Source organism: Castor canadensis, chromosome 6 (genome assembly GCF_047511655.1).
Source record: "Castor canadensis chromosome 6, mCasCan1.hap1v2, whole genome shotgun sequence".
NCBI lineage: Eukaryota > Metazoa > Chordata > Mammalia > Rodentia > Castoridae > Castor > Castor canadensis.
This window is the reverse complement of record NC_133391.1, coordinates 97,991,798-98,011,024: the sequence shown is the minus strand read 5'-3', so window position 1 is coordinate 98,011,024 and position 19,227 is coordinate 97,991,798. Positions and strand designations below refer to the sequence as shown.

The 19,227-nt window shown below is 38.4% G+C and overlaps 1 protein-coding gene across 1 annotated transcript in view; it reads left to right on the top strand.

The window, feature by feature from the left end:
- The window catches only part of Fam81b (family with sequence similarity 81 member B), a 47,517-nt gene extending 33,952 nt beyond the window's left edge, over positions 1-13,565 (top strand). The window contains exons 8-10 of the mRNA XM_074077063.1: positions 9,306-9,441; positions 10,973-11,168; positions 12,948-13,565. Coding sequence (XP_073933164.1) covers positions 9,306-9,441; positions 10,973-11,168; positions 12,948-13,081 — 466 coding nt within the window. The 3' untranslated portion in view covers positions 13,082-13,565. The remainder of the gene's footprint in view (positions 1-9,305; positions 9,442-10,972; positions 11,169-12,947) is intronic.
- Positions 13,566-19,227: the final 5,662 nt, after the last annotated feature.

The window sequence follows — 19,227 nt, the reverse complement described above, 5'->3', positions numbered from 1 at the left end:
GAAAGAACAAAAAGTTAGGATCCAGTCTTTTAGCTAACAGCAGGCAGCCTCTTTAATAAAGGCTACCTTTTTAACAAAGAAATCATTTGTAAAGTTAGAGAAGGGCATTCAGAGGGCATTTCAGGCCAATAACAGTACCATATGGGGCAACTAGTGTTAATATTTGGAGGGAAAATTTATGCTGAGGCCAAAGATATAGAAAATTCTAAATGAGAAGTTTAGAGACCACAGTAATGTCCATTTTGTTATTTCTGGAACTATAACCTTGAGCTAACAGTTGGCTTACAAGGGCTGGGTCTGATGCCCTGAGGTGTGAGGTGGGGCTAGGAGCAGGACTTGTGCAAGGTGCCACTCCCTCCACACACAGCTGGGACAAGTGACCCTGACTGCCTAGGCCTGATCCTGTGGCCTGTCGCCCCTCCCTCCTTCCTGTGTACTCTGCACACATTTATTCTAGGGGAAGTGGCGGTGAGCTGCAGCCATCACCACGTGTGGCTGGCGGCCCAGGATTTGCTGGGTCCTCTCTATGAATTTTCTTAGCTATGGCAGGCATTTTTGCTGTGTCCAAGAGCCAGCATCCTGTGCACAGATGCACCTGTTTGCTTCCCCTCCTCCCCTTGTGGAGGCAGAGTTGCAGCGTGAGCGTGGCAGCTGCAGGTTTTTGTAAGTGCTTTGGTAAAGCAGCTGATTCAAAGTTACTTTAGACCAAGAGGCCTGGCAAACTAGTTGGAATAACTTAAGTCATAAGGTACCATGCTACATGTTTTCATGGGAGGCAGGGTCCCAGTAAGCCCAGGGAGGGGAAGGCAGACAGAGACAGAGGACATGTGGTGGGACCATGGAGAAGGCAGAAAGGTGCGCTGACATCTTAGGTAAGGGAGGGGAAGGCAGCGCCTGGAGGCATGACACATGCTTAAGGGATTAGCCATCACCTGTGTCTCTAGGTTGCTCCCATTGATTGGTACTGGCATGCTTTCAGCAAAACAAAACCTCCACTCTCTAGTCGCTGAATAAATCCAGGGCTTGGTCTCAGCCCACAGGAAGGGAGCATAAGCTCTGCCAGAGCTGGAATCACCTTAAGGCCAGAGTTGGCAAGGAGTGGCTTGCTTAACTCCATGACAGGAAAGTTTTTTCAGGAAGATAGGAGGAGATAGGCATGGTAAGCAGTGCAAGAAGTCTGTTTACATGGGGAAGGAGGAGGTTTGGGAGAGGAATTGGATGATTTAGAAACTGGTTTACAGGCTAATAGAATCTGCACAGGGGAACAGAAAGTACAGAGGGAGGGTTTGAGGTGGCTTGCAAGTGGTGCAGAGAACCAGATTTAGATGGAGGTATGAAAAGGCTTGGATATATGGAATCTCTCCCCATCATCCTGATCACTCACAGTAGTTATATGTCCCATAAAAGGTTGGGATCTAAAGACCCGAAAAGGGGCCAGTGACTTTGGTTGCTTAAAGGATAAGTGGGCCAAATTTGGGTGCAAAAGCAGATCAAATTTTTGGTTTCATATCTGGGGTCAAACCCAAGGTGTCTAAATTATTGAGGAGGCATCTCAGTGGGGAGTCAGATGGCAGAAAAGATGTAGAGGCACCCATTATGAGGGACCTGGTCCCAGAATGGGAGAGGAGGATATTATGTACTGTGGAGCGTCTCCATGCACACAAATATCTGAGAGAACACAAGACACACGAGAATCAGTCGTCACTGAGTTCAGGTGGTTTGCAGGCCAGAGGCTGGTGGCTTGGTTTACCTAGGCCTAGGTTTTGTAGGGTCCCAGACCCTGTAAAATCCAAGCCCTGCAGAGAAGGGTATCCCTCTACCATCTGAGCTACCCAGAGATAGCCCAAAGCAGGGGAAGCATTCTAAATCTCCAGAGACACCGAAGGGAGAGACCGGTCGCAAAGGGAGCCCAAGAAGGGTATGTGTACTCACCAAAGAATGTCCGGTGTTGGATGCGAGTGAGGACGATCGGGAGGATGAGTCCTGGCCAGTCATGTCCTCAGGGTGATCGTGGGGCGAGTTGGAATCGGGGTACCACCAGGATTAGTGGGGAGCCCCAATCCGAGTCATGGCACCAAAATGTTGGAAACATAGGCCCCAAAAATGACCATGTGGAGAGGAGTGATCTGGCCAAGAGATTCTTCATTGCAGGGTGGGAGAGGGAGAGAGCAGAGAGAGAGAGAGAAAGAGAGAGAGAGGGGCAGGGGCTTAAATACCCCTCAGTGAGACTCAGCATGATCTGATTGGTTAGGATCTTATGGTTCATGCTGATTGGAGGTTGGGGCAGAAGGAGGATTCAAGCTAGACTTGAGGCAGGACCGTGACCCTGGAAAACAGAAGCTTAAGTGTGCAGTAAGAACCGAAAACCATTGGCGCCATTATTGCCAACAGTCACCATGTCCCAGGGGGGTGACACAAAGGAAAATTCTAGTCACTTTCTTTGGCCCCTTGTACCTTTGTTCTTTATCCTCTGTGTCCCACACAACTTTGATTCAATACCCTGGTCAAATGCATATTCTGATAATATTCTGCCTTCCCCATTTTCCCCTTTGCCACTGTACTTTATTAAAGCTAAGCGCCACTGACTACAAGATGCTAAGTGCCGTTGATTACAAGATGCTAAGCACCATTGATTACAAGATGCACCATTACATTTTTGCTCCTCTAAGATCTGAAGCCAAGAATTACATCTCAGCATACCATCATGCTAACATACCTTTAGACATGTTAAAATGGAAAGTATGTACACTGTGAAATTTGATGGAAAACTCTAGTTAAAACTTGGAGACGTAGATGTCTCAAGTAAACAGAAAACATCTACTTTCTTTATACACTAAGAAAGCATTTCTAGATTCCTAAATTCTAGTACACTAAGAGTGGTCAGTAAATACCTGTGTGGTGCTTGATTTTATCCCTTAAATTTGGGGTTAAGACAAAGCAAAGTATACAAAGGAAAAGTAGAAAAGTAAACTAGATTTAGATACTCAGTTTAAGAATTGATTTCATAGGAAAGAGGTGGGATTTATAATCCAGAATGGGAAACTGACTTAAAAAGATAAAGCATATTAAGAAATGGAAAAAGAAATGCAGATCTGGGTTTGACAGCTTCACTTATCATGATTTTCTTCTATCTTCAATACTGTGGGAAACTGGCTTATAGATGATAGTCATCTACATTGTTGAATTTGAATCTGGACATTTTTATAAGCATGAGCTTGAATCCTTTCTCATTTTAAGTAATGAGGTCTTAAAATTTCTGTAGTAGTACAGTAGGTAATAGGGAATCTATAAACCATATATTTTCCCTAGACATATGTTTCACCTAGACCTGTAAACCACATTTTCCCTATAAACCATATTTTCCCCCAAATACTTTTCCTTAGATCTATAAACCTTATTTTCCCTGTAAAACATATTTTCCCTACACGTATTTTTCCTTTGATCTTTATAATTCACTTTGTTACATAATTGAGACTTTTCTATTTAAATTTTCTTTGTTTTTTTAAGGTAACATATAATTGCTATAACAAAAGAAAGGAAATGAAAAAAGAAGTCATCTTCTCAGGCTTTGAATGTAACCAATGCTAATAAAGGGGGTATCCTTCCACATTTCCCTCCTTTATGAATATATAACAGTTAAAGGATGTCTATTACATATATTCAGAAAGAGTACCGATTTTTAAAATAAATCCTCTATGCATTACTCAATAGTTTGCTTATTCTGGTATATCCTGTATACTTTTTGAGATCGGTGAATATTGTCCCAACATTTTTAATAACTGCCTAATACTATAACTTACAGATGTGCCATAATTCAGCCTTTTTTCTTATTGCAGAATAGATTATCTCCAGTTTTTTTATTTGCCACCACAACCAAAAAAGATCATTATGTGCCATACCTGAAATATCCTTAAGATTCTGCTGCTGGTATTTTTATGGGTAAAACTCCTAGGTCAAAGAGTGTATGTATTTATTAATCTTTATAAATTTCTCTCTTAAAATATCAGAGCAATGGTATTTCTACCAATAACATATGTGAAATATTTTCCATACATTCTTACCAACACTGGATATGCTCCCCCTTAACATTTGCCAATTACAGGATGAAAACTAGCATGCATTTTGATTTCTGTTCTCTTCACTGTTTGACTTTCCCTTTTCATGAGTTTCCTATTCTTATCAGTTGTCAAATATTGTATTGGCATTTAAAAAATCATTTGCTGATCAATTTGTAGGATTCTTTCACATTAGGGGTATTGGTGTTTTGACTGAGATATGTATTACAATTGTATTTTGCAGAAAAGGACAGAGTACGGTAGATAGGGCCCTTTAACGCACAGCATTTTTGTTTTAATCTGGAATATTAGATTTTAGCTTTTAGCAAGTTTGCTTTTGAATAAAAATAAGGGCTTTCATGACTTTTTTAAAAAAACATAAATCACTGCTAATATTAGAATTTTGAGATACATATAACTTTAAAATTAAAATGGATGTGCATAGAATTTGCATTAGAGTTGCTTCACTAAGAACATTTTAATGATAATAAAGGTTAAATTTAAATAAGCAAATAAGAACATTTTAATGATAATAAAGGTTAAATTTAAATAAGCAACTTTCCCAATTAGAAACTTTAACAAATTCAAGTTTAATTGTCAACAAGAAACCACAATATTGTTTGGGAGTTTCCTATGGAATTCCTGGAACCTTGGCAGCCATCACCAGACCTGACAAAGGAGATGCACGTTGAAGCTCTCCATGGTGCCTCCTTCTTCCTGAAGGGTCTTAGTCAGATGTTCAACTAAGTGATGCCCTAAGTCAACAACTTAGTGCTTATGGCCATCAAGAAATACAGCTGTTTTTATAGAAGGCTTTGTCAAGGGCTGTACCTGTGGTCACTCTCTTAACTAGTTCTTACTGAATTGTGTTAGTAAATAATGACATGCAAGAAAAGTATTTCTAATGACACAAATGCATAGACTCAAACCATATCACCCAGCTATGTTGGCACCACAGACATTTAAAAACTACTGAAGATGGTTGAGGGCTGCTTTTCATCCACCTTTTTTCCTTAGCATTCTCGTATTCCAACACGAACAGAAGCTGATGAGTAGATCAATGATGTTTTGAATACCTATAATCTACAAGTTGTATTTTAGAATACATCAAAGACATAACCCCAGGCATATACAGTTAGGAAGAAAACACAAAAAAAATGAAAAGCTAAGCACAGGTAAAGTAAAAATTAAGGCAGTGTTAAATGACATATGTCAGTAGGCAGTAACAAAAAATATAGTTAATTTTCATTTAGAAATGCCTACGAGTTCCTAAATCCTCAAGATGCTCAGTGTGCCCAACCCTGCAGGGTGAGTTTATCCCTACTTCAAAGACGAGAACATTTATAATCATTGACATTAAGTGATCTTCCCAAGTCACACAGCTAGAAAGTGTCTTGACTCTGAAGTTCAGGTTGTTTTTACTAGCGCATGATGTCTTCATCCAAGATTTTACTTAGCAAAAAGTAAATTATGCTATAGAAATTTAGTGGGGGGAAGATTACATTGCTTAGGTGACCAGGGAAAAGGTTATGAAGGTGTCATGATTTAAGTTCATGTATAATTTAGAATGACCAAGAAACAAGTCCTCTTATCAGAGTGGAGTTGGAATTGCTTTTAATTAGTGTCACTAATTAGAAATCACAGAACATTAAGAAGAAATTAGTTTAAGAGAGTTCTACCTACAGGCATAAACTTAGGTAGAAAACAATATTTCTTCAAATTAATTTCCTACTTGTGAAGTGAAGCTTAAAATTATAGACCAAATCGCCAAAGAAATAATAGCACATGGTCTACCTTATGCACCTTAAAAATATAATTACAAAAAAAATTACAGAAACTACCTTCTGTGTTTATTTGTTCATCCAAGGCCACTATTTTTTTTCCAATGCTCATACCTGGTCAAAACCAATATCTGAATTATGAAGAGCCTTTTGGCAGCAATAATTTCTAAGAACTCAAAATCTTATCTTCAAAAAAGTTGTTGAGCAGATTGCTCACTGTAAGACACTGGGTTGGGGCCATGTGAGCCATAAAACTGGTGTAGAATGGAGCAATGTCCTTGCTTATATATGTTAGCCGTAACCATGGCGTCTGCTCCGCCTGCACCATTAGCCTTCACCACAGCCCTGTGTCCTGGGCTCTGCAGCGTTTGGTTTCAATTAAGTTTTCCTTTACCCCTCATAAGTTTTTTCCTTATAATTGTCCTTAAGTTTAGGCTTGAGTCTGATTCTGTTTATATAAAAAATTTTTTAAAAACAATCAATGGATCGATCATCCTAGTAAGGCTTCTTTTAACATTAAAAGTGTGTTGTGTTTTGAAGAAAATGAAAGAAAAATCCAATTATCAAATATTTATCTAAGTCTAAACAAAGAAAAATACTTACATAAACATTTGTTTTACTTTAAAGGTGAATGTTCTTAAGATGCTCTTATATTTCAATATATTTTCAATAAAAAAATTAATTTCCAATTTATGATTCCTGATTGTTAACATAAATATCCAATTACAGGAAAAACCTTATGATGAAAGGGTCATAATTAGTAATTCATGTTTATGCCTTTATTTCAATTTTTGAATTTCATTTACTGATTTAATGGTTCCTTAGTTTTTAGAGAGATATTAATACTGTATACATAATAAGAGTAAATTTTTACATTTATTATACAGGAAAGGTGAGCACTGAAGGCTAGATTCTCAATTTTAACACTATCTCTTGGATATCTTGGGGAATTACTGTCCCTCTTAACCATAATTATTAATTACTACTTCCATCAGATGCAGGAGAAGATGAAAATCAAGCCAATTAGGTTTCTAAATAACTTCTTGAGTTTTTGATATGTTATTTGTCATCAGTCCTAATAAAAGGTATCTAATGAGGAAGAATATGTTGTTTGTTTAGACAATAACTATTAATTAAGCACTTACTACAGTCCAGGTATTCTTCATAGTAAGAAACAAAGCAAATTTCTACTGTCATAGAGCTTAAAGTTCTTTTGGAGGAAACAGCACAGAAATTAGTGTATACTGGAAGAGGATGAGCATTGTGGAGAAAAATAAAGTAGGGTAAGAGAATAAGAGGAGTCATTGTTTATAGAGTGTCAAAAAAAGACTTCTGTAGTAAGGTGGTGCTTGAACATAGATCTGAATGAAATGAGGGCAAGAGTCAGTAGCTATTCTGAGGACAACTACTCCTTATAGAGGAAATAAATGGCTCAAATGAAGCTGTCCACGTAACGGTGGGTTTATGTGTCTGAGATCAAACAGATGTTAGCCAGTAGCACAGGTGATTGGGAATTGTGACTTGATTAGGAAAGACAGGAGAAATGAGCTTCATGTTCTTCACTGCTGGGTTATCCATCTGAATCATGATGTGCTTTCTCTATAGAAGTACATCCCTCTGTGTTGAAAGCAGTGTGAGATTTCAGAGGGGATGAAGATCTGAATTTAACTGTTGTACAACTAATTTAACTACTGGAAAATTAACTTTCTTTTTCTATTCCTTGGATTTTTCTTCTAAGTCAGGGTTTCTCATCTTCCACACTACTGATATTTTGGCTGCAGAATTCTTTGAGGTGGAGCTATCTGCATGGTAGGATTTTTAACGGCATCCCTGTCTCTGCCCACAAGATACCAGAAGCATGTCTCACTGGTGATAGCCAAAACTGGCTCCAGACATCACCAAATGTCCTTTGAAAGGGGCAAGATTAACTACAATTGAGAGCCATTGATCTAAATCACGATGGAGATGATTTTATAGCAATTGTCTTTTCTAATTATGAGTCTGAATATTTTTCTGGAGCACAAAAAGCCATGGACATGCAGTATGTCTTCAGCAATCTCCAGTGAAGATCACCCACTAAATTATCTATATATAATTTGCCTGAAAACATCAGAGAAATTATAACTTTAATTGTAAGATACTACACATTTTAAGGAGTATGTCCAATAACAACATGCATTGCTCCTGCCAATCTAATAAGTTCACCTAGTCCAAAAGAGAATTTGAAATGGACATCTTACCATGAGCATGTATATGCAGAAAACATGTACAGGAACCACTCACTCATGAGGCTGTACCACTCGACCCACCTCTTCTCAGACCCCTAACTGTCACTTCAGATGTTGATTCCCCTTTCTGCTTAAGCCCTCAGTGATTCCACAGTGACTTTTAGGTTGATGAAAAATGATTGTAATCCTTTTACCCTCTATAACTTCCACTCTCATTTTTGAAAATCCTTCATTGTCTGGTTTTAACACTTCATGGTACACCATCTGATGCCAACAGACCCTTTCTGCAAGCTGACTATTCCTGGTTTTTGCTCTGCATGAGCAACTCAGAACCAATTTTAAGCACAAACATCCCCCCCCCCCAAAAAAAATCCACTCATCACAGATACATTGGAGACAATGGAGACTTTACAGAAGACTTCACCTGAGACAACTAATATCCCTTGGACATTATTTTCTCAAGGTCCATTTGGGGATCTTTCCTCACCCTCCTGTCTGTGGCTTTTCCCTCCTCTACTGGACAGTGCAGGTCCTCTCTAACCTAGTCCTTCTCCTTGACTCATAGTGGCACTTGTGGGGCAGGGGTCAGCAAACCACCACCCTCAGCCTACAACTAAGAATGGTTTTTATTTTTGAATAATTTTTAAAAGAATTATATTCCATGACCTATGAATGTTAGTGAAATTTAAGTTTCAATGTACATAAAGTTTGACTAGAACAGAGCCATGCACATTTGTTTGTGTGTTATCTGTGGCTGCTCCCCTGCTGCAGACACAGGGTTGAGTGGTTGCAACGAAGACCACGAGGCCACAAATCCTAAAATATTTACAGTCTGGTCCTTTACAGAAAAAGTTTGCCTACCCCTACCACAGAGTAACTTGCCCCCACCCCAAGTGACTTATCAGAGTGTTTCCTCCACATTGAGCCCTGGGCCCTGAGAGGAATTCTGCATGGTAACAAACATTTATATGTAGCCATGGTTAGCTGCAAGCTGGTAGTGTGCCTTTCACTGTGTGTGAGCACATTTAGGGTATGCAGAAGGCTGCTGACATTGGCTGAACTGAACTCAAGCCTAGAGTAGGGACCCAGAGTCACCTTTCTTGCCTCCATCTCCCACATCACCCATAAGTGCTTGGCTAAGCACACTGAGCCTTGTCTTGCTGAATCTTACCTCTCGACCCTAAAATTTTGTTTTATGTTTAAATTCACTCCTTAAAACACTACAAAACATTTTTCCTTAGATTTAATTCACTGTCAAGTAATATGTATGAAGAAATTGAGAACAATCAAAAATGGGCAGAAGACCAGTTTATCAAATACAGAAAAGACCACCTGTGCCACATAAATGAATGTCTGAAAGTCGTACAGGAGAAACTGGTAAGGAGTTCTGCTATTTCATGAAGTACAGCTGCATGGTCACAGTGTAAATGTTAGCCATGAGTAAAGGTCTGGAAAGTTGCGCTTCCACCTTGGTTGTAATGTTTGCATCAGTAAATTATTTAAGTTTTGCACAGCAATAGCATTGGAAAGTGGCCCTCCTTCTGGTCCTATCTGCTACTCCCCAACTGTGTGAGCCTGCATTTCTCAAGATGTGCTCCCAATACCAAAATAATTTAAAAAAAATACAGATTCTCATCCCAGAACTGGGGGAGGGAGTCAACTGTCTAGGGCCACCACTGGGAATCTGAGCTTCTAGACAAGCTCTCTGTGTAATGGTTGGGCACACGAAAGCTTGGAAACTTCTACACAAACAAGTCATTTAACCTCTCTAGAGATGTTAATAAGTCAAGTTTGTAAAACATCTTGTCCAGATCAGACCTTATAAAACAAGCGCCAGGCTTTGGGGTGAAGCTGCCAAGGTATATGAGAAATATATCTATTTCAGAGTTCCCTTCTGCCACCACCTCCCAACACACGGGCCCAATAGGGAGGGCAGCCCAGGGCCATTCATAGTGGTCTGTGTTTAGCCACCATGAGGTGATTCAGTAGAAGAGCTTCAGGCAGCTGAGTTTGCAAGTAACTGACATAGGAGTCTGAGAGTTTGAGGTAAACATAACAACTTTGTCACTGATAAGGCCACCAAAGTATGTGCAGTCAGAGCTGCAGTTGCCAGTGCTAGTTCTTCACCCTGAGTTGGTCAAATTCCTCTATCAGCAGCATTGAGTGGGCCAGGAGGTCATCCTGCAGGCAGAAGCCTTCTGCAAGGAAAAGACTGAATCTACCATTCCTGAGGCAGAGTCAAAGAGAGGAATATCAATCATGCCCAGTTCCTGCTCCCAAATTCCCTATGGGGAAGTGAGAGAAGCTAATTGGCCTAAGGCTGCCTCTGCATTCCCCACCCTCTGCACATCAGAACCACCTGGCCAGCTTTTCAACTTCACTAATCCCTGAGTTCCATCATGAACAAATCAAATCCGAATTTCTAGAGGTAGGGTATGATCTAGGTGATTGTAATCAACAGGTGGCACGGAGAGTCACTATTTTGGCTGAAGTATGTCCACGTGGAGAAATGAAGTTCCAGGGAATAAGAACATGTAACGCTTAGAAGCATGTCCAAGTAGTTTAGGGAAAGCAGGATGGAAAACATCTTCCTTTACTATGCTTCTTTAAACACTAGGCTAACATTCTAAATCATCCAGGCATTTCAGCAAAATCACAGCTCTTTCTTTTCTCTCCTTCCATAACATGTAGAATTGCAGAAATTAATCAAAGGGATTAATTAATTAATTAATCAAAGGGATTAATTGTTATGCTCATGAACACAATTTTAGATACAGGGGAACTTGGTTTGAATTTTCATCCTTCATGTGGAAAAATGAGTATGTTAAAAACATTTTCTTTAAGCTAAAATATAAACCCACCTAAGTTTTCCTTTCTGAAGAGTTTTGTCTCATGATCTCTTTTCTAGGAAAAGTCTGAAAATAAAATGGAAGAAAAAATGCTGCAGCTTTCAAGCAAATTAGAGAATTTCATTAACTCACAGAAACAGGAAGCAGAACTAAACAAAATCAAGCACATAGAAAATAAACTGTCCAAAAAGATGAACCAAGTGGAAAACCAGATCTGGGGTGAATTAGAGAAAATGCAGAATGAGTATCAGTCAGGTGAGCAGATAGGACATCTGTCCTCCCCTGTCCAATTTGACGGAATTTTCTACTTCGAGCCAGTGGCCAGGGATCAGTCTTGTCATTAGTGACCTCATCCTGTGTTTAACTGTCTTCTCTAAATATCCCACAGGACGTTAGTATACCCCTGGAAGGAATGTAAATGAATCAACTTTCTTCATTCACACTTGCCAATTCTACATGTCTGTCACCAACTTTTTTCTTTTTAAACTCTCTGAGATTATTAAATCATAGAATTGATAGATGTAAGGTCCTTGACAATCACCAAGACCGACTTGTGGGTATATTATGTAATTAGAATCCTAAATCAGATGTCCCTCTCATTGAACTGCAGGTAATGAGCCTAGACAGATGTCAGACTGGAAATCTGACCTTTAGAGGAAGAGAGATGAATTGGCAAAGTCCAGTGTAATGGTTGCTTTTCTTCCTGAGAGGCTAATGGCTCAGTGTCAAGCTGAGTTAACATCAAAGAGAATTAATTTGAAAGACTCATCTAATTTGTCAAAGGGAAGGATGTGGGATAGGTGCTGTGGTGCAGCCATCTGCCTTGAGTCACAATTCTGAGGAACTACCAAGAAAAAGGGGTGCTCTGTTACACAGAATCCCAACCCGTTTTCTGTCCTGTAGATGTCAGAAAAGTTCCTGTGTAAATCCTACGAAATTTTGGTACAGTAAAGAGATACGTTGGTGGTGACCTCATTCTAGAGACGTTCCTGGCATACAAGTAGAATTTGCTACCTAGAAACCTAACCCTCACAACATCTGCCTCCCACCACTAAGTCAAAGAATGAGTGATCTGTCCCAAACTTAACTGACCCTTCCAACAAGGGTCCTGCTCTCTGCTTTAACTTCCAGAAGGTTTAATTTTCCTTATTCCATTAGTACAACCTCAGGATGAGCTGAAAAAAAATTTACAATCTATGTGGTTTTGCATTTCACTAAGTGGGAGTTCTGGTAAAGGGGGGATCTAAATTAATGGTTTACTCCTTCATGTCTGTAATAAAAATGTGCTAAGAAGCAACTATGTGAGAAGCTTTAGTGAGGAAAAAATAGGCTGTTCCCCAAGAAGCTTGAGGTCTGGTAGATTTGTGGTCATGAGTGACTAGACATGCATAAGAGAGATATGAAGTGATGAGAAGGCAGGAGGGGGCTACTCTTTAGACTTTAAAACAGGTCACTTTCAGAGAAGTTTAAAAATCTCATCTGTAGTCTTTACTTTCAACTGAGTAATAAGATTTTTTTTTTAAAAAAGATCACACAAATCTCTTACCAAAGCATACATAAAGAAAATACTTTAAATTTCTCTTAAAATATAGAATAACCGGAAGGGGAAATAAAGGATAATGATGGAGGGGGTGAATTCAAGTATGATACATGTGATATATTCTAAGAAATTTTGTAAATGCCACAATTACCACTAACACAACAATAAAAAGAATAAAATAAAGTAATAAAAATAATTCTAACAAATAACTAAACAAATAGAATTACTTTTTATACAATATATTTGGGGTAAGGGGAAGGAGAATAATAAAACTTTCACAATAAAGCTAGATACAAGTAAAAACACTATGACTAATACTTCTTAATGACACACAAGAAATGGAGTTTGTACATTTGTAGATTTTTCTTAATTGAATTCAATGTACTTTGAATTAAATGATGACCAGTTATAGTAGGACCGCTGATTAAGCAAATATTTTTAAGTTCCAATGTATTGATTAATTTAAGTCTATCTATTCTTTTTTCCTCTTACAGGTTTTAAATCAGTTCATGACTCTCTCAACTCCCTCCAACAGATACAGAAAACAAAAATGGATTTAGAGAAATATAAAGTACAGAAAGACCTAAAAAAATTACAGCACAAGATAGTGGAACTCCAGGAAATATAAAACTTCCCAATCGTCTTTTTCACCAGCTAGTGGAATGGTTGTGAAGAAGAAAATATCTCTAGAATGTTGACTGCTTCTAGTGTCTCTCTTTTTCTAATCATCCTTCCAGGAGATGAATGTACCAAGAAAAAACTATAAAGCAAGAAGCCTTATGATGTCTTCAACTTATTAATGAACAATTAAGTAATTCCTTCACATAAATGCTTATGAAGTTGTTATTTGCCTACAAATAAAAAAAGAGCACTCCATATCATGTACACAGATGAGTAAGAAGCCAGGTGTAAGACCGTACACAGTGGCAGGAACTGTGGACAATTGGAGACTACTGACCCTGTCCCAATGAGAATAACAGCAACAATATGGTTACAATTCATTATTAACAAGAATTTAGTTCATTACTGCCAAAAATCTATTTTTCAATAGAAATGTTTCCATTTTAAACATTGGCATCTAGTTCAAAATAGTTCTTAAAGTATGAGGGAAATACCGAGAAACAGACACATTGGTGGGCCAGTGGGGTTTGAATTTCTAATTCCTTACTCATAGATCTTCCTTTTCTCACATCCCCAATGTCTACAGCAAGTACAGCTTATGCATTTTTAAAATATATTTTCATTGTACTCAACATGTGTCAGAATTAAAGATAAGGTGCTACCCATGTCACCTAAGATAATATAATGGATTCCATGAAAAAATACTACATGTAATTTGATCTAGGTGCTAAATTCCTAAGTTCTTCAGAAACAGTAATTCCTATAATATTAAAATATGTCCAATTTTCTGAATATGTTAAGTGCTAAATGTAGAGCCACTGGCATGAGGCAGTAAAATCAGGAGAAATAAAAACAAACTACATGTAGCTGGAATAAAAACTAACCTCTAATCACAGAGGTTTTTGTAAACCTGGCAAGTGGACCCTTGCTCCAGATTTAGGTGCCTTCCTTGACTTACAGAAGAGTAACAACTTTGCCCATGAGAAAGAACTAATTTACCTTCCAAGTAAATTTGTGACTAATGCTCACTTCTTTAGATTTCTAACTGTGTAAAAAAATCTACATTATTAGTGAGCTACATGCAGCATCATTGGCTTTATAAATGCCTTCATAGCAGGAAGTTTAAAATGCATTAGTTTAAGTGTCCTTTGCAATCAAGTGTCATGCTAGGATAAGGAGCTAATATCCTAGATCATCTCAAACTCTTAAAAGTCAATAAGAAGATAATAGCAAATTCAACATTTTATTTTCAAAAAGGGCACAGTATATGATCAGGCAAGTAACAGAAGGTAATAACCAATGAAGGTATGAAAAGATGCTTGACCACATTAGTAAAAACATAAAAATTAAAGAAAGTCTTACCCACCATTCTCAGATTGGCAAAGACTTAAGTGTTTGATAATATTGGGTTTACAAGGGTGAAAGCAATGTGCATGTTCATACATTATTAGTGAGTGTGTACATTGGTAATTTAAAGTGCAATTGGGAAACATCCTTTCAATTTAAATATATATTTAAATGTATATATATATATATACACACATATGTGATGCATATATACACAGCTTCTGATCCTGCAGTTCTGTGCATAGAAATTTGTATTACAGAAAATGCCTGAAGATAACTGGAAAAAGATACTGACCACAGCATCACTTACTAGAGTTAAAAAAAACTTGTAACACCCAAATATAAGGAATGTATTGACTAAATTAATAGTATTAGCAGAACAAAATTTATTAAAATATCCAAGATAAACTGTTAGGTGAAAAATACAAGTTTCAAAACAATATATGACTCTGTTTTTGTGAAAAATATTTTAAAATAATTTTAACCAAATATGTGCAGTATAGTATGCACAAAAGTAGGAATTTAAAACAAACAGCAGTGATTAGGTTATGAAGAACTTTTGTTTTCTATATTAAACATTTATGAATGCTTTTATATTTTTATAGCATTTTTGTGTTCAATATATTTATTTTGAAGAACAATAAATACACTAGACTGAAATGCAGAAATGTTTGCAATGAACCAAATTAATAGACGCACCACCTGATATTTAGGAAAGTAGGAGTCATAAGAGGCAGTCATCTCAAGTCAATGTTCTTAATCAGCTATGATTACAATGCCTTATTTCTGCAAATTTTACGTGACCTTGTAAATACACGGCCAGGGTGCATGCAAATGAGAGACTGAAGCTCAAAAGCCACTCACCTCTGCCCAGGGGACGGTGTATTTGCTTTGCCATGGATTGAAAAAAGATAATAAGCATAAACAATCTTCCTCTGATAAGAGAAGCTTATTATGCATGGCACTTGCACATATCAAATGACATTACTTAATCTTTTGGGAAATATCAGATTTCTCTCCCCACAAGTATAGGATGATGTTTAAGCATTGTAGATCTGCAATGCACATCTACCCTGTAAAGTGTACTTTAAAAATATTTCTGGTACTTCTTAGTTTACACACAAAACCATGAGAACAGTCTTGCATAGTTTAAGGGTCCTGCTGCTTTCCAGTGTTTTCTGCTGTTACCTTCCTTTCATTAATATATACTCTTGGAAAACAGGGAAATCCCTTGACTTTGGTTATGGCAGTGACTTTTTAAATATAATATTGAAAGCACAGGCAAAGCAAAAATTAACAAGTGAAACTATATTAAACTAAAAATTTTCCACACAGCAAAGAAAATAATCAACAAAATGAAAAAACTACATATAGAATAGAATAAAATATAGCCACAACTCCTGCCCTCCCAAATCCACAGTTGCTCAAGTCTCTTACATAACAAGGTGTAGTATTTGCATAAGAAAGATCCACATCTTCCCATATACTTTGTTTTTTGCAGTGCTGAGGATTGAACTCAGGGCCTCTCATATGCTAGGCACACACTCAACCATTGAACCCCAGCCCCAGCCTCTCTATTATACTTTAAATTCTTTCTAGATTACTCATAAAACTTAATATGCTGTAAATAGTTTTGCTATACTGTATTGTTTAGGGAATAATAAAAGCAAGTCTGTACCAGCTCAATACAGACATACAACCACACACGCCAGTTAGAAGGGACATTAATTAAAAGCCAAATGATAAGTATTAATGAGCATGTACAGAAAATGAAAACCAGTTACAGTTGGTGAGATTATAAATTGGCACAGCCAATATAGAAAACAGCATGGAAGTTCCTCACAAAATTAAAAATAGAAGTACTGCACGATCCATCTATACCACTCCTCGGCACATAGCCAAAGGAAATGAATCAGAAGAGAGATTTGCACTCACATGTTCACTGCAGCATTACGCACAACAGTCAAGATGTGGAAACAACCTAAGTGTCCACGGACAGGTGAATGGATACAGAAAATGTGGTGAATATACACGATGGAACTTTAGTCAGTCTTGAAAAAGAAGGCAATCCTGCCATTTTCAACAACAGGGACGAACTTGGAATACATTATGCTACACAAAATAAACCAGACATGAAAGACATATATGCTAAAGAGAGAAATACATACATATGCAAACAATAATATTGTATGATCTTTCTTATATGTAGAATCTAAATACATCAAACTCAGAAACAAAGAGTAGAACAGCAGTTTACAAAATCGTTAAGGAGGTAAAGAGAAGGATTTTAGTCTGTCAGCTTTCCATGATTATGACAGGATAGCTGAAGAAATCAACATAAAATAAAAATGGCTTATTCTGGCTCATTGTTTCAGAGCTTTCATTCTGGGGTCACTTGGCACCATTGCTTTGGGCATGTAGCAGCACAGTACAATATGGTGGTGTAAATGCAGATAAAGGAAGACTGCTTACCTCATAGAAGTTGGGAAGCAGAGAGAGAAGGGGTCAGGGTTTCCAGTTTACCCTTCCAGGGCACACTCCCTAATGATCTAACTCCCTTCCACTAAGACCCACCTCCTAAAGGTTCTATAATCTCACAATAGTGCCATGGGCTGGCAATCAAACCTTTAGCACATGGCCTTTGAGGGACATTTAAGATCCAAACCATAACACAGAGAGTAAAACTTTAAGTTAAAAGATGATTAAATTCTGGAAAGCTAATATAGAATTTGATGACTACACTAGGCCATTTTCCATTACTATAACAAAATACCTGAGGTTGGATAACTTTATAAAGAAATGAGGTTTATTGAGCTCACAGTTCTAGAGGTTCAAGAGCTTGGTGCTGGCATCAACTCTGATGAGGGCCACATGGTAAATGTTCACAATGGCAGGAGCATATGCAAGAGGGAGAGATCACATAACCAGGACACTAAGGAGACTGGAACGTGGCCAGGTTTATTCTCTTTATAATGATCCTCTCTTAAGGACTAACTCAGGGATCCAATGAAAACCACACTGATCTCTTCTGAGGACAGCACCTCGATGACCTACCATTAGGCTCTACCTTTTAAGAGTTCCCCCACCTCAACACCTCCACACTGAGGACCAAGCCTCTAACACATGAACCTTTGGGGACATGGCACATCCAAATCATAGCTTGACCACAGTTAATAACAAAGTACTGCATATTTGAAATTTACTGAGAGATCGTAAATGCTCTCAAAACACACACACACACACACACACACACACACACACACACAAATGATAATTTTATGAGATGAAGGATATTCTAATTAGCTTGATTATGGCAATCATCTCATCATACATATGCACATGTATATCAAAATACCACATTATACTACTTAAATATATACAATAAAATTTTTAGTATACTCTCTGGAGAGAAGTCATGTAAAATTACTCATACTGAGAAGTAAGGATAATGTTCCAAACATTTGCTTCCCCACTGAAGATGAAGGAGAGTCATCACCTTATACCACACAGCAATGCCTTCTTCACTCCATTGTGACATAGATATGCTCTGACAGGACAACAGCAAGGCCCAAGGTCAAATTGCCAGAGTGCTGGGATGGATGCCAGCAGCCTTCCCTGCTTGTCAGAAACTTTCCAAACATCAGCTTACTTGCATGGGTTTCTCCCATGACGGCAGCAAAGCAGCACCCAAAGCACAGAAAAGGAAAAAGTTAATCTACAATATAGATGCATACACAAATACACATGTTGTTCTTACAAAGGGGATCTCCAAACTTTTTGTCAGGCCTTACTTTTTATGTCCTTTCAGCCTCCATACAGTTATGTGCTAGGTATGGTGGAGACAATACTGAACAACGAAGCATGGATCCTGCTGTTATGGTTTGAATACAAAATGTCCCCCACAGGCTCATGTGTGGGAGACCAGATTGGTCCTCAGCTGGTGGGTTTACTTGGAGGGGTGGAAACGGTAGGATTTGGGCCTTGCTGGAGGAAGTAGATGACTAGGGGTGTGCCTTTGAGCCGTATCTTGTCCCCTTGCCACCTCCTGTCTCTGTTTTTTATCGGCCATGCTCCACCATGTGGTCCTCCTCATGTCATGATGTTCTGCTTCACCATGGCCCAGGAGCAATGGACTCAAGTGACCATGGACTGAAGCCCTTGAAGCTGTAAGCCCCCTTTTATGATTTTTATGTGAGGTATTTTGTCACAGTGATGAAAGTTTGACTAATACCAAGGGAACTTACAGACTAGTAGAAATGACCAATATTTAAGTTGGCAAGTAAAGGGTGTGATGGAAATACCAGGGGGAGGCATTTGACATAAACATGGGGAACCAGAGAAAGGCATTTTCTAGAAGAAGATGTCTACACTCAGACCTGTAGCAGATATTAGGCAAGGTAGACAGGCTTAACTGGGACAGGTGGGGGACTCAGGCAGATGCAACAGCCTGAACTAAAGCCTAGAAGGCAAAAGAGAATGGGACACATGCAAGGAACTACAAGAAACTCAGTTTGGTCAGAGCCTGAAGTGTGTCATAGGAGGAAGGAGAGTGGAGGAGCGAAGGCTGGAGCAGACATGGGGGAGTGGAGCATTTAATCACAAAGGACCTTGTAACTAATGTTGAAGAACTCCAGAGTAGTTTTAAAGTACTTTAAATAGGGGAGTGACATTATCAGATTCGCTCTTTATTTCATTTATTCATTTATTCATATGGGCATACATTGTTTGGGCCATTTCTCCCCCCTGCCCCTCGCCCCCTCTCTTTCCCCCCACCTCCTCGCTCCCAGGCAGAACCTGTTTTGCCCT